This window comes from Apteryx mantelli, chromosome 6 (assembly GCF_036417845.1).
Source record: "Apteryx mantelli isolate bAptMan1 chromosome 6, bAptMan1.hap1, whole genome shotgun sequence".
NCBI lineage: Eukaryota > Metazoa > Chordata > Aves > Apterygiformes > Apterygidae > Apteryx > Apteryx mantelli.
Genome location: NC_089983.1, coordinates 10,952,980 through 10,969,275, shown reverse-complemented (window position 1 = coordinate 10,969,275; position 16,296 = coordinate 10,952,980). Strand labels below are relative to the sequence as shown.

The following is a 16,296-nucleotide window of genomic DNA, read 5'->3' as shown; positions in this document are numbered from 1 at the left end:
GACATCACATCAAGAATGCGATGGAGCCTCTCTGTGGAGCAAAAATAAAGGCCCGGGCTCCCTTGCTGCAGCTCTGCTGACTTCAAGGGGACTGTCTGTGTACAAGCAGCTGTGACACTGGGGTTTAAAGTTGGGCAAAGACTGTGAGAAAGTTACTTGAATTTTTACATGCTAATAATAAAAAACTTCTATGTTTGCTTTCCATGAATATCCCAGTGACTGTGTTGGCTGCCCAAACAGCACATTTTAAATAACTCTTTCAGCATATCTACTCTAGAATTTTTGTTGGAATTAATACCCTGAGCTCCAGCTGACTTCCCTGCTGTTGAAAAGGCAGGTATGTTTTCCTATTGAACCCTTCTCCTTTAAATTTGCCCTAGTGTTTCCGTCATAAATACGGGTGTGAGATGAATCTAGAAAACCTTAAGGGTCTGACTCTGCTCTCTCAATCCTGTGTTGGTGTAAATGGCAGAACTCCGCTGTGTAAAACTAAGTTACACTGATTTACATCAGTGTGAATGTGAGCAGCTTCAAAGGTAACTGTTGTTGCCTCCTTCTCTTCTCAGAAGCTGGCAGCAAAGAAAACAGAACATCTCCAGAGACAGCTAGGAGTAAAATTAACTTATTTCAGACCAGCATCAACACCAAAAATTAACTCTTGTGGCTATAAAGAGGAAGCTTATTGCTTATTGCTAAATAATGCATTATTCTTCCCTTGAAGGCTGGGGAATACAGAGCACTGGAAAGGATAGGGGAAATGCTACATCCTTATTCTCCATCACACTGTCTTCCAGTGATGCAGAAAAAAAGCTATAATGAATCCTGCTCAGCCAGTGGGACCACAACCCAGCCTTTTCCAAAGACTATTCTAATCCCACTGGAATCCCAGTGTCAAAGACTTTTGATACTGTCATGATTCACTTGCACGGGACTCCTCCCTTCACTGTGGCTGTCTTCCCTGAAGAAAGGGGGCTCAAAGTCAGAGGCACTCATGGATACAAGTTCCAGGCCACTTTTGTTATCTGGATCATTTTATGAGCTATGGAAAAAGGCACTGCGGAAGAGCTGGGAGAATGAGCGGTATTTCAGCTCAACTGCTAAACTTAAGAAAAAAACCCCAGAGAAACAAAACTGTTCACATGAACTGAAGATTTTAGGGAATTAAAGAATTGGTGTTTTGTATGGGGTCGTCTCAAAAAGTGTTTTTTTTTTTTCCTAAAAGTCACTAGCCTCTTTAAAAAAATGCAAAGGGTCTATTTTAAGAACAAAACTACAGGTCTGCCAGTTCAAATCTACACAGGTTTTTTCAAGATTTCCTGTGGCCCCAAGAAAGCTATTTTGTTTCATTTTCTAGACAGCCCGGTGATGGTGAGAAGATCAGTGTAAGCAGAACAGAGTTTCAGTGACATATTTCAAACTAATTTTTGTGTTTGTCTCCTTGCCTTTAAAAACAGTAGTAATTTCCCTATGGATTGATTGCATATCATTTAAAATTAGTGCATCACTTTACTCAGGAATGGTGAAAGAATTTCATGCAGAGTAAGGTCAGAGCATAAATATTCACCTGGCTTCAACTCTCTTTGCTCCTTTACTCACCTTGTCCCTGCCACTCATGGTGTACTCAGTTCAGGCCAGGGTGTGAATTTGGAACTATCTAGATTAACAAGAAATGTCCAAAAGATTTCTGAACCAATAGGAATAAATACCAAAATCTGAATGAGACTGCGCTTAGTATTTAATCATGACCGTCTGCTAAAAGGCATGTATGGAGGAAAAAAAAACCCCAACATCTAAACTGCCAGGAGGACAAAGCCATGCACAGCAAGGGGCTGAGGTCGGGGCTCCAGGCAGGCAGCTCGGGGATGCAAAGGGATTGAGGCAAGCTGAGCTGTCTGCTGCAGGGCTCCTGCAGCACCGAGGGTGACACGTTTAGGACAGGATCCATTTCAGCAGACCTCATGCACCAGATCCGAGCCTGCTGCTGGAGCTGTCAACAGTCAGACAGAAAAAGGCACCTCCAGAAGGTGACTTATCCCACTCTAAATGTCCGAGGCAGGTAGCGATAATCACTCACTGGTGCAGCCACCTTTCTCCAAAGACATGAAATGAAGTCCAGATGAAGAGCTTAGATTATATCCCTATCTTTTGGCTGGTTAGGGTTATATGAGCTGAATTCCACATAAATCCTGTCTGTGCCTCAGTTGCCCCTGTAAAATGAAGGGCATTTCCTTCCCTGACAGGGATGGTGCAAAGATAAACATGCTAAGAACTGTGATGTGCTCAACCAAAACACATGCTTGTAAAGGAAGGCCATGAAAGCATCGCACGTAAGTGGGTAAAGGGGCTGGGTCTGAAATCTGGCTCGAGGCACAAAAGCGGCATTATCTATATATTCCAGCTGCCCTCAGTTGCATCAGTGCCAATCCTGTCCAGATAACTGGATTGCAGGGACAGGAGAATCAGAGCAATGTACTCGCCGGCCATGATTGTGCATGACGGAGAAACAACACTGCCTGACTTGACAAGCCTCAGCTGTGCGTTCAGGAGAGGCAGCACAAGTCAAGCCTTTGCTCGCTCAAGGCTGAGCCATGAATTTATAATTCACTGAAGCACAACAAACAGGGAACCCAGTGACATCTCCATCGTCGCTCTCCTTACAATGGGAGCTTGTACTTTCCAAGGCAGCTTGGGCCTGTGTTTGATTAGTGTACTTAAATTGCTACCTGTGCTTTTATAATAACCATTTTTTTCTGTCAGAACTTGCTCTTACCCTGTTGGAATCGATTCTTGTCCTGGAAGTGTAGATTTGAGGAGGGATGTTGAAGGCTTGAGGAACAAGATACTCTTCAGCATCCATCATATCTTCCAGGTCTTCTTCATCAAGAAGGTTTTGGAAGAACTTGCTGTCATTTGGGCTTGGGAGCTTCATACGATCGTCTCCCTAAGCAGGTTATGTGGAGAGAGGAAAACAGTGAAAAGATGGATTAATTTCCCAGCTGGGAGCTTCAGCCTTCCTCGTGTCCTGGCAGGCAGGCTGCAGGGACCTTACATGCTGCTTTGATTGTTCTAAGGCACCACATCCACATCATTTGTTTTGATTTTTTTTTTTACTAAGAATACAATGACAGAAAGGGAATAACTGCATAAATCAAGCAAAGTCATATTTTGGCATTCTTGTGATTGAGCTTTTATTCTTTCTTCTCCCTTTTTCCCACACAAGCTCAGTTTCTGACCCCAGCTCTGTCACGGCCTGATGTATTTTGTGAAATATCTCAGCTATTTAGGCTCACATAGGGGGAAAACAACATGGAAGCTGCTGGGTCTGGGAATTTGCTTTATTTTCATTTGTGTTTTTAGGGACTCAGGGGCTAAATTTCCCTCTCATCCATATGGAAGGCTCTGCAGAATGTAACAGCGCTGAAAGCGATAAAAATCAAACCAGATAACAATAAACAACAACAAGGATTAATATTTTTATTTAAAAAGCACCTACAAGGTGGCAGTGCAAGTCAGGGCTGCGCTTTGCCCAGTGCCAGAAAATGTCAGAAAAGGCAGCCAATGCCTCAAACACCTAACAGCATGTAGAAATGATGCTATACTTAACTGTATGGAGAAAGAACAGCATCCCACTCCTCAAGAATTATTATGCCATGTGCCAAATATATACACACATATATACACACACACACACACACATATATATACATATAGCATGCGCACAGGCCAGTTTACAAGCTCGGCAACAAGTTTGTCATTCTTCATTGTATTTGGGGGGAACGGGGGAAACAGCAGCAGAGACGTCAGTGCAACGGAGTTGGCCTGGTTTCTCTTAGAGAAGCGTGTGGCCTATATTGACAACAAGGATCACTGGAGAAGAAGTCTCCCAGGATGAAATACTCACCAGACTATGTAACAGGAAAGGGGAGGGGAGGGAAAGGGAGGGAAGAGAAAGACGTATTTGGAATGGGGAAAGATGTCCTAATGAAATAAGTTAACCAGACTGATTTGTCTGGAATCACTTTTATCAGCTGACCTTACATTTCAGCTCAGTAGGGAATACTGCAAGAGAAATTCTACATTCAGCATGATTCTTCTTGACTAGTATTTTACTTCTCAAATATACTTTACTTCTCCTTAAGCTGTAGGACAGCCGTGTATTTTCACATTGCGCAATACACCGTGTGTGGGCTAGCACATCCACTCACTGAAGTGAAACACCATACGGTGACAGTAGTACTAGTACCATAAGCAGCCAGGACACACGAAAGCAGCAGCAACTGTACTTCTGGAGGCTCTTCAGCTAGGAAGTCTTCTGTCAGAGCGAAGCTAAGGACCAGCTGGACATATCTCTGCACTGTACTCCATAATGTGTGGCAGATGTAGCATAACAGTATCAGTATCCAGATCAAACTAATACCATGCTTTGGCCTCTGGTGTTTCAACATCACCTTACTTATTTTAGTTTTCTTTCATTTCCATTTGCAGTGCTCACATACTGGGACCATCTAAGGACCTTACCAAATGGATGGATTCATTTTTTGTAGCTTGACTCTCAGTTACAGCTCCAGAGCTTAGAAGTATGGCTTGTTTTTCCCAAAGCAATCAAGCATTACGGTATCACATTCTTTGAACGAAAACTTTTTGGGGGAATGGAGGGGGCTAAGTGAGAAAATTCTCCTGATTTCTGCTTTTCAGATGGGGGAGAATCTGACAGAAGCTACATTTTGAGAAAGGATGCCAAAAGGGGCATCCCTGAAACTCTAACTTTAAACTCTTAGCTTTTTCGGTGGTGGTTATCACTAAAAAAAATATTAACAGCAAAACTCTCTGTACCCACATAAACAACTCCAGGCTATTGCAGAATGTAGGAGCTAAAGAAAAAAAATCTCCACGGATGCCTGTGCTCAGGCTGTATACAGCTTTAGCTGGAGGCAGGCAATAGTTACTGCTATACTAGCATTTCCAGGGTGCCACAGTGATGCTGTGGGTCGATCGCAGAGACTGTGAAGCACTGCAGGCTGTGCAGAACCTACACAGTGTATAAGGAGAATACAGGGGGAAGTTCCTCTCCAGCATTAGGGAGGCACCAAGGTCACTTGACTCCCTGTCTTCTGAGAAGCTTCTATGTTTCGACTATGCAAAAACCTTTCTTATGGCTTTGAGAGCAGAGGGAGGAGTCTCTTCAGGATACTCCCCTTTGATTAGCCCAAGCAATGATAGAACCAAGCAAGTCCTTGGTCTAAAGCAGGTCCACTGATGGACAGACCTCGTCCCTAATTTCAGTAGGGGATAAAAACATTCAGCAGTTGCAAAGCCAGACCATGTGTATGTGCTCATAAATACAGGCTGAAGAGGTGAATTTCAGGTGCTTTTTAATTTTTCAAATAATTACACTGGCCATTCTACTTCATTATTGCACAGTACTATAGTCACTGTGCTTGCTGTATTTTGTCAAGGTACTCTCGAACTTAGGAGGATCAAAGGCAGCCCTCTCAATAGTGGGCTTTGACAGACAGAATTGAGTTTTTTCACCAATGTTGCAGAGTTGTTTACCTGAATAACCAGGTATCTTTGAGGGTCGCGAGCCATTCTAGAAAATTCAGCAGCCAGCTCCTTGAATTTAGGCCGACTGTCAGCATCAATCATCCAACCTGGGGACAGATCAAAGACAAGAAAGAAAATAGTTAATTGTCAAGGAGATGAAGCATGCAATTTGTAAAAATGCACAAGTTTGAAGTGAAAAGATGTCCTTGATAGTTCTGGCCTAGAGAAAAGATGGAATAAAGAGCCCAGAAAAATGGGGAAGGAATCTGTGGTGCATCTAAAATGGAAAACATCTGGTCTTGGTCAAAGGAGACTGGATGTTGCACACTGCATGAGTTTCTTCTTAATTTGCTCTGAGCTCCTGTTCCCCATCCCTAACACGGTGACAGTAACAACGCCTTGTAACTTTTCTGTGTCTTGCTTGCTCGTTCAGATATCAACTCTGACTGTCTTTTATTATAGATCTGTCCAACCTCTAATATAATGAATCCCTGATCTCATCATTACTAAGTTACTAATAAATACAGTTTTTAACTAATCTACTAGTCCACTGCAGCTCAGATTATAAAGCGTTGTTCAACAGATCTGCCAGATCAGTGACCTGCCATCCCAGCTTTCAGGTAACTCTGCATTAATGTGCCTGCATCACTAACAAAGCATTAGGTACTATTTTAATTATGCCAGGATGCTTCTTCGGTTATTCATTCTCCAAGAAATGTTCATTAGGAACAACAGTTCTCAATCCCTTTTAACGTTTTCTGCAAAAAAAGCAAGTAGTGCAGGCGCTCACCACCAGCAACTAGTTTATCTCAGTGTCAGCCTCTTCTAATGGAAGATTCTATCAGCCGCTTCTCCAAAACACGTTCTCCTTTGCCAGGGAGGCTAAACAAAGCAGGCCTTATCTCCTTCACTCTGTTTAACTGAAGAAGTGGCCAACGCAGAAGAAACAAAGCCACTAGAACTTATAAAGAACTTCACACAAATGTTACAGGACTAAATGTGTATATCTAGCCATGACTTTCCTTCTTCCTGAAAACCCAACCTGCTAGCACTAGCTTTTGTTCCCTGTGGATTGCCTCATACCCACTAGAACTGCCACCAGCTTGAACATTTTTGCACTCGATCAACATGAACCCTGCGCACTGTTCAGACAAATTCCATATCTACTTGCACTTACGTGTTACAAGGTCCATGATAATCCAAGTGCCCTTCCTCTCTACTTGACAGATCTACCAGAGCACATTAAGACTGCTAATTGTTGTGACCTCGGTTCTGCAACATTTATTTGTAAATAATAAAAGAGAGGCATGCCATCTCCTTTCTGAAACCACAAAGACATGGCTTAAATATTTGGCTTTAGTAAGACTCACAGAACTGTCTTTAGTGTTGGAATGGAATCATAAGGAGAACTGATCTATTAAAAATTTCTACTGATTTTTTTCAAGGTAACATTTGACACAACTGTACGTCAGCTGTCTTCGTATCAATGTGTAAGAAAAACAGACAGTTGACATTGAAAACAAAATCCTTCAATACATCCCTACCTCAATTGTTGGTAGTAATTCCAGGGGGGTTGCAGGTACCAGACAGTTTGGGGGATTCAAATCTTGCCCGTTTCTGGTATATGCAGCCTGAAGTACCTTAAGCCATGCTGAAAACCCCTCCACAGTACCCTGCCTAAGTGCCTGACGGAGTCATGATATTACCTAATCTCTGAACTAACCTGAGAATAGCTCTTTTTATGATACTGCCAGTTCTCTGTTGTCTTAAATTTCTACACGCATCCAAAACCAAACAACTTAGTATTATACATGTGGTGTTCAAACTTTTCACCACTACTAAGCAGTGCAGCCCTCAATACGTCAACAGAGGGTTGGGGCAGAGGGAGAGATGAAATTACATATATACCAAAGACAAACTCCTGGGTTGGACAGGGTATTCACACTATGAGCTTCACGAACTACAAGCAGCTCTGAGCAGAATTTCATTCAGGAGATATGTATTTACCCCCTCCAGTTTTATCTTCTTTCTTCTAGTGTTTTTGTGTACAAAGCAAAAGGGAAAGGCCCCTATCAGATGGATGAGATGGCTGCACATTAATCTCACTTAAATTAAGTCAGAAACACCAGAGAGATGTTCCTAATTCTTTTTAAATTAGAAGCCTAGCCTTGGAGGATACAGTCACTAGTGTGAGTATCTTGGAGATAAAAGGGTAGGAAAAAACCATGAGCAAACTTTTCCTTTTTTGCTTAAGTAAAAATATCCATAAATTATTGCACTGGACTAAGAATGACAAAAAAATCTGTCTGTAGAGTTTCTTATATTAATGTAATGTTGCTTTTTTAATACTATTGCAATTATCAGTACTGTTATTAACAATAAAACGTTTATGCTTTCTTTCCTCAATATTTGGAACTAGCATTTCTCCTCACAACCTTCACTGGCTGACTATCCATGTACCATAATTATGTTTAATACTATCTTTTTTAACATCAAAATCAATTGTCATGGAAATGACAAGGGTTTACAATAACAATCATACAATTTTGACTTCACAGCAAGAATGTGAGATACCATCTGACAGTAATAAGAAGCTGAGCTAACTCAACCCTTCATGGCTAAATTCATATCTTTTGCAATTGCAAAAAATGTGCATGCAGTGTTTAAATGTAATTTACAGAATCTTAGGAAGCTTTTGTTTTGAAACAGCGTGCACTATTACTCGGCACTGTCAGAGACTGTAGATGTAAATGTTCTAAAATAGTATTCATTTAGCTCTGAGTATGGGGATATTAAAAGCTACAATTACTTACATTTCACCATCACCATATAAACATCAATAGTGCAGATTGGAGGTTGGGGCAACCGCTCGCCCTTCTCTAAGAGGTCAGGAATCTCACGGGTCGGGATTCCATCGTATGGCTTTCCACCAAAGGTCATCAGCTCCCAGATAGTGACTCCTAGACAAAAAAAACCCCAATGTGTTAACACTTAAGGACATACTTTTCAGATTCCTTAGCTATTTCTTAGAGGTCTGTATTGTGGCTCAGCTCTGGACCAAAATAGGATCACCAATCTCTTTTTCACTGCCTTTAAAAAGACTTAAGTTTGGTCTGCCATATAAAGAGCTCTGAAAAATGGTTAAACAGTGCTTTGTGTTAATCTCTAAACTCAATTTCCATGTTTTTATTGGCATAAGAGCAAATGTGAGAGATCCGAGCTACAAGAGAAAGGCCTAAGACAAATAAATGGTGGGCAAGTAAATGGATGCAATAACAAAAGAATGCATCTTGCTCTTTTATCATATCAAAAGGGAAAATGAATGGCTGATGTACTCTATTATTTTAAGGGAAAAAAACGCAGATGTTCCCTAACTTAGAGCATCAATTTTCCACAAAGGTACCAAGCTGAATAATGTTATGTCATTGTCTTTGCCTTGTAAGTCATTCACACAGCCACTTGTATTACTTTTTTTCCTTAAATCACCTTATGGATTTGAGTTATGATATTGCTGTGCTTCAAAACCAAGATCATCTTCTTGAATAGCCATAGGATTTGTTTTGTCAGTTGAGCAGGAAAATAAAGATCATATATCATAAGTAACAGATTCTGTCCCCAAACATAATCTTAAATATTGAAAATGCCACTTTCACAACAGTTTGCTTTGCTTTGCTTTTATTTTTATTGCAAAGGCCATTTAAAAATGCCTCCAGATCACTAACTATATTATGCCAACTGTCATGCTAATCTGAAAAGTGATGGGTAAAAATACCATATGCATAAAACACACATTTAATTCGCCCTCATTCACCTCCTGGCTGATGTTCAGCAACTATAACTTGTCAATCTTTTTTGGTTTTGTTCTTCCAGATTACAGATTTTCTGGGCTTCCTGATTTTAAAATGAATTCCACAAATGGAGGCATATTTTTTCTTAAGTGCAGTGATACAGAATTTGAGGATAAAGAGCAGGTTTATATGATCAATTTAATTATCATGTATTTTTCTTAGCTAGATAGAAGAGGGCAGCTACCCAGCCATCGCAAACAGTATCTTTTGCTGCTACCCACAGGTAAAAGTGAGTAGTGAACAGAATTGTACACCTTTTTGTTTCAAAATTATAGGATACAGGAAATGCAAATGGAGATCTGTAACCCTAGATACTGCTGGAAAATTCCACTCACAAAGGTACACATGATTTTATTAGTAATAGCTCTACTAGATAAACATGCAGACAGCTCAGCAGATGTGGCACAGTAGCTCGTCTGGATAACAGAATTAACAACATTAAATACACACCTCATTTATCAAATGTGATTTTTTGTGTGCGGAGTTCCTCCCGAACCGAACTGTCTAACCAATTCCTAAGTTACCTGCGAAATTAAACCCATGCCTGTTTTAGGTAGCTTGGGCTCATCTCTTTCTCCTTCTCCCATCTCTCCTTCTCTTGCTGTATTTGCTCTGTGCTATGACAAATTCCCTTTTATCTGACTTTTGGTACTGAAAGTCCCATAAGCCTGAAAATGTTTTTTGACACTCACGGCTTTTAGAGTTAAGATTTTCAAAGGACTGCTGAAAATTATGACCTGCAGCCATATTTTTATGAATCTGTGACTAAGCTGAAAGGGGCCTTTTTCCGTCACAATAAGCAGCCAAACTGCTACCAAACCAGACCTTTCAGCAGTCATCCCAGCAGGGACATTGTGATAATATATTTTAGTGAGCAGAGAGGTAACACAGGAGACAAGTAACAATTGCTGTTCAGAGATACACATTCAAAAAAAAAGGTGGGGGGGAAACCACTGGAATTATCTACTCTAGGAAAAAAGATAATTTGTAAAATAACAGAATTTGGTTTAATGTATCACATTAGACAAATTTTCAAACAAATCACATGAAGATTTACCGTAGCTCCAAACATCACTCTGATGGGTAAACTTCCTGTAGTGTATACACTCCAGAGCCATCCACTTAATTGGCATCTGGGGAAAGGAAAGAGAAGTGTAGCTTAGAAATAGAATATTAAAATAATATGACTACATCCTAAACGTAGACATCAGCTTCCTCCGTGTTTCCCTTTTCAGCTGCAAACTTTCCAAAAAGCAGCAATACCACAGCAGAGGAAATGGTTACTGCTGCCTTCTACAACTGAGCAGAATTAGATAGGCTTGGACTCACAAAACATACTGAGATGAGAAATCTAAATAAATTGCCTGCACAACTTTTCATACCACCCAAATTTCAGTGATTCAGATATAACAAACATCTTACTTTTTTGCCATGCCTGGAGTTTGTATCCCAAGTCCACCAACTAGTTTTCTCCAATGTAAGGATGGGACAAATCCAAACTCCCTAAATCTGAAGCGGAGCAGAGAAGCTGGAAATCAGGAGCTCTTTTTGCTCAATGGCTTGCAAAACCAGGCACTGCTACCTCAATGGCTCTCTACCAAGGCTATTTAATAATGTAATGTCTATAAGGTTTCACAGTCCACATAATCATCATCAGTGTAAAAAAGCAGTGGGGAGGATTTACTGTGCTTCATTTCTGACTCCTAACCTACATGTTAGGAACGCAGCCTTCCTAGTTCTCTGTGTCATTAATGCAGTGAGAAAGGTTTATCTAGAAAGTCAAAGGTCCCAAATTAGCCTCTGGCTGTGAATCACCCCTGGGGGGAGTTCATCTAACCTTCCTGATAGAAAAGGGCATGCAGGCAGACACGAACTTCGGTTTGGGGTAAGGGTTTCCCCTCTTGGGTGCAGGTTAAGATGAGATTCCCAGTGTTTTCCTTTCCTGAGAGGGGCTCCTGAAGCACAGCCTTGCAGTCCATTGATTTCTAATGGACAGACATGTAACCGAATGTTATCCGGCATGGCCTTGTACAGGTCCTGCCTAACTTGGAACTATGGAACTCGCAGTGGAGTAAACCTTGAACTGAAGAGAGACATTACTGCATGCAGTATCTGAACAGATGGTGGGTGTAAAAGCAGAGGATGTGTCTTCGTTCAAACCCTTATGAAAATACCTTCCATGTAGTTGACTCATGAACATAACCTATACAGAACTATGGCAAAAATAGCACTCTTTATTAAAGGTTGGCTTAGCACTTGCAAAGACAGTTCATCCTCCTCCACTAAGCTCTGCAGAAGTTCACTGCTTTCATTCCCATCGAATTCAATAGGGCTGTTCCAAGTTGGAACAGCAAAGCCGCATCATCCGTCATAGGATAAATCAGGTTGGAAGGGACTGCAAGAGGTCTCTTGTGAGACCTCTGGCTCAAAGCAGGGTCAGTGATGAGATCAGACCAAGTTACTCAGGGCTTTATCCAGTCTGGTCTTGAAAACCTCCAAGGATGGGAGACTGCACAACCTCTCTGGGCAACCTATTCTACTGTTTGACTGTCCTCACGGTGAAAAATTTTTTCTTTTATCTAGGCTGAACATCTCTCAGCATGCTTAGAATACAACTTGAAACTGCAAATGCCTTCTGGATTTAACAGAACACTTCTCTGGAACAGGGGAGTGACATCTCTGATGTGCAAATCGTGGCTCCAGAACTCCCACGAGGGTGATTGGCCTCACAAGTCCAAGATGCCACCTAACAGCTGCCAGGGAACAGCTGGTTTGCAAGGACCAGCTCATTTTCTGTCATTCACTGGCTGATGGAGGGAAGAGACAGAGAAGAGGCAGAGAAGTTACTGAAGAGGGAATTAGAAAACCAAAGGAATCAGGGCAGACTGCCAAACCTCCACTCTCCCTGCCAGGAGGTCTCTTTCCTGGGGCAAATGGGAAAGCACTGGTGACTCCTTCCCAGCTCTTCGCCTCATTCACTGCAACATTGTCGTGATCCATGCAACAGCTGCCAAGGGCAGCAGCACTACAAATAAGGCAGCAGCCCATCCAGGGGAAAAGCACATACTGGCAACAGCTGTTTTTTCCCAGACATGTGTGTAAGTGAGCGGAAAAAAAACACAGGTAGCAAGTAGACAGAAAGCAAACTGAACATTTGGGAAAAGGAATGACAGGAGAGGCAGAGCCACTTGGGATTCTGTGATTCAGGACAGGCTGAAATGTGGAATTTCAAGTTGTTTATGGAGCAGCCAGCAGAAGTACGTATTTGTGGCCTTCTGAATTTTGTCATGCTTCAATCTGAAGGCATTATGAAGTGTGTGAGGCACTGTGTGGAAGTTCCAAGGTGTGCTGAAAAGTAATATGAGGAAATGTCTGGCTTCAAAATTATCCTGAAGCCATCTTTTTAGTGGGCTGGCATTCAGAACGGCCCTGGAGACTTGGACTTGGGAGCAGGAAATAGCACACACAGGCTCTTTCACTGTCACGCAAGAAGTGGCTCTTTGCAGAGCATATGTAAACTCTTTCATGTGCTACAAATACAAACATGTTCTGTGGCCTTCCTCTCTGTTTCCTGAAAAAAGACCTGTCTGGGAAAATGGGCCTGCAAACTACTGAGGTCCATACTGGTTGGAGAAAGGGCCTGTCAGCAATGCACTAGAACAGCCATCACTCACTGGACTGACTTCAAAAGTCTTCAACACAAGATACAAAACGGAGCATAAGAGCAAAACCTGATTCTGAGTGTGAAAGCTGTTCAGAAGATGTTATTGATGGACCTGTAGAAACTCACTGAGCAAAAACAAACAGTTTTTATGTTTGGTATCACAACACAGTTCACTGCTAGAATAGAGGGCTTTGCTAAGTCACTGAACACACTTTCTTACGTAGATATAGTCCTTTAAGGACACACTGTCCTAAAACTTCAAGAGATTCATAAAAGCTTGATATATTTACCTCCAGAAATGTAGAGTACTCACCTTCCCTCCATCAGCATTATACTCCTTCTCATCCCCTTCCAAAAGCCTGGCTAGGCCAAAGTCAGTGATCTTCACATGGTTTGGTGATTTCACCAAGACATTACGGGCTGCCAAGTCCCGGTGAACGAGTCTCCTCTCTTCCAGGTACATCATTCCCTGAAGGGCAAAGTACAATAAAACAATCTTAATGAGTCACACATGAACTTTTAGAATTACTTTTCACTGGTGTCTTGTAAAATTTCTCTTATTATTATCCACAATAATAAAAGGGCCTAGAGGCCAGAACTTCAGCATCGCCTTGCTCTGAGCAGGAGGTGGGATTAGACAACACCCTGAGGTTCCTTCCAACTTGATTAACGCTAGGAATCTGTGATTCTATGGCAGGTGCCAAAAAAAAAAAAAAGAAAGAAAGAAAAAAAAAGACACAGATATCTCCTTTGCTCCAGCAAGTTTAAAATCTAGAAAGGTAAGATGAAGAAATGTTACAGTCCCTATTTTTTCAGACAGGGAATCTGAAGCCTACAGATATTAAGAGACCTAGCCAGAGCCCCACAGAAATTTGGCCAGACTGGGAAACAATCCCAGACCTTCTAAGCTCCAGGCCAGTGTCCCGAATTCAAGATGATGCTTCTTTTCCATCTCCACATGTTTGAAGTTAGATGCAAATTTTCAGTACCCTCAGTGAAGTAGGAGGCAAACAATTCTGTGTTCAATGGGCTGCAATCCACTTGCCTTTTCACTCCCTTAAAATTTTGTAAGTAGTATTATAATTATATATTAGACCAATGGCCAATGTTTTTTATGAGCCTATATATTCTGTTAAAAGTCCTTTGGTTAACAAGCCTTTAAAGATAAGCTAACATATATTCAAGCTGCCTGGGCTTAATCTGTTTCTTACTCTGATGAGAGACTAACCATCTACCATCAGTATGGAAGTTTACACGACGCTCTGTGACACTGAGATGAACGCTAAATCTTGGTCTCATTAATTATATGACATATAAAGGATAGTCAGACAGGGTTACAAGCCTGTAATTCCATTAAAAGGCATTTATGACATTAACCATCATTATAAGGACCTACGGATGAAATTACATACTTGGTAATTACCCTTAAGGTATCTCTTAATATATTAGCTCTATATAATATATATGGTAATTTTAAAAAAGCCATTGTTGAATACCAAAGAGATCATAGCAACACATAATACAGATGATAACTCAGAGAGTCCCAGATAATGATTAAAAGGACTAAATTGCTCTGTGTCACGGGCCAGGTTTGATTCCCTTTCAGAGCGTGGGATGCTCCCACAGGCCTGTCCCCACACCTATCAGCAGGACAACGCGTAAGCCACCCCCCAGTCATCGGGCCTGAATGTTGCCCTGTCTTGACAGAAGTGGATGTCTTTACAAAAGGTGTCAAGTGGAGCTCTGAACTACTTTGACTTTTAAGTGAAAATTTCAGTGCAAACACCGCTAAAAGGTTTGGAAATGTGTGGGAGAGCGTTTGGCATAAACATTGCTTCATCTCTCACGCGTTAGGCTTTGTTGCAGTGAACATGAAGGCATTTGAAAGGGGACACAGGGACTCTTTGGTGTACAGCAAATAGAATTATTTTTAAAAAGCACTGCTGGTGGAAGCAAACACACCCTCCTGCCAACAGCAAATCAATGCTGTTGGCTGCTGAACATTAGACCTGTAGGACTTTGAAGGCTTAATGGTTTTTGACATCAAATTAAAGCCTGCAGAAAAATGGAGAAATAAATCTCACAGGCCAAACAATTGTGAGCCATACAATAATCGCACCATGAAACCGCATTACCATGTAAAGAAATCCGAGCAGGGAGAGACGACACAGTCAACAGCAGTGATGCCGTGTGACAGAGGAACAACCACCACCACTGCAAAACAGGTCCCATAAAATCCAGGTAGATTGAGAATCCGTATGACTACTCCTGCGTCACGTCTCTGGCAATAACCGGAGAGGACCTCAAGGCAGCGTGAGTGAGCGCTGCTCCTCAGGAGCAGCCTGGGAAGCAGGGGGGGCGCAGGCACGTCCTGGACTCGCGTTGCTCCCGTTGGCCTGGGGGCTGGCAGACGGCCTGCTGCAACGCCTGCAGGTAGCTGTCGCACCGTCTCCCTGGCGGGGCCTGGAAAGCCACCGAGCAAGCACTGTCCCCGTGCCTGGTCACACTGCCAAGCGCGGGTGGGCACGCAGCGCCCTGCAGGCTTTGCAGAGGTGTCTCTGGCCTAATCGCACGTTCAGCTTTGCTGCTCTTACAGATAACGAATTTAATCTTAAGGGTGGCTTCAGGGTGCCCTTAAAAATGCCGCATAGTCATTCCTCACACATCTAAAATTAACCTGGTTCGTTACAGCTCCTGAGCGTGCTGTGCTGGGCGTGGGATCCCAGACAGACAGACAGGCGTCCTGGGGCTTCCCCAGCCTGTCCCCCGGCAGCTCACCTGCTCCCCTCTCCAGCCTCCCTGGGGCTGGACATTTGTCTTTGGTCTCAACACGTTCTTCACGGTAATAGCAGAGATCCTTCCACAACAACACGTCTCAAGGCGCCACTTACACTTTCTTTCTACTTTGTCTACAAAGTATCTTGAATTTTTAGAACAAACAGAAGTACTTCTTAAACCTCATAGCCTTGAGATAACTTCCAAAATCCTTATTTGGTCCAAATTCTCAACAATACCTCAAAATATTGGGCTATACTGGCGGGGGGAGGGAATGAAATGTCCAAACATGCAAAAACCCTCTTTGTGGGCAGAACCTGACGATGACACAAGAACCCAGAGAATTTCATGAGTATTCTGCTGATATCAGAAGATGTCAGGGCCCAAACAAAATTGTGATTCTTGATAGATTGATTTCTAACTATCAGCACGGAAATTATATGAAGATATTGCAGATGTCTTTTT

At 42.1% G+C, this 16,296-nt stretch overlaps 1 protein-coding gene across 1 annotated transcript in view; it reads right to left on the bottom strand.

Annotated features, from left to right (window-relative positions):
• ERBB4 (erb-b2 receptor tyrosine kinase 4) overlaps nucleotides 1-16,296 on the bottom strand; it is a 381,166-nt gene that overhangs the window by 18,311 nt on the left and 346,559 nt on the right. The window contains exons 22-26 of the mRNA XM_067298612.1: nucleotides 13,370-13,525; nucleotides 10,450-10,525; nucleotides 8,358-8,504; nucleotides 5,554-5,651; nucleotides 2,771-2,941 (exon numbers count right to left, since the gene is read on the bottom strand). Coding sequence (XP_067154713.1) covers nucleotides 2,771-2,941; nucleotides 5,554-5,651; nucleotides 8,358-8,504; nucleotides 10,450-10,525; nucleotides 13,370-13,525 — 648 coding nt within the window. The remainder of the gene's footprint in view (nucleotides 1-2,770; nucleotides 2,942-5,553; nucleotides 5,652-8,357; nucleotides 8,505-10,449; nucleotides 10,526-13,369; nucleotides 13,526-16,296) is intronic.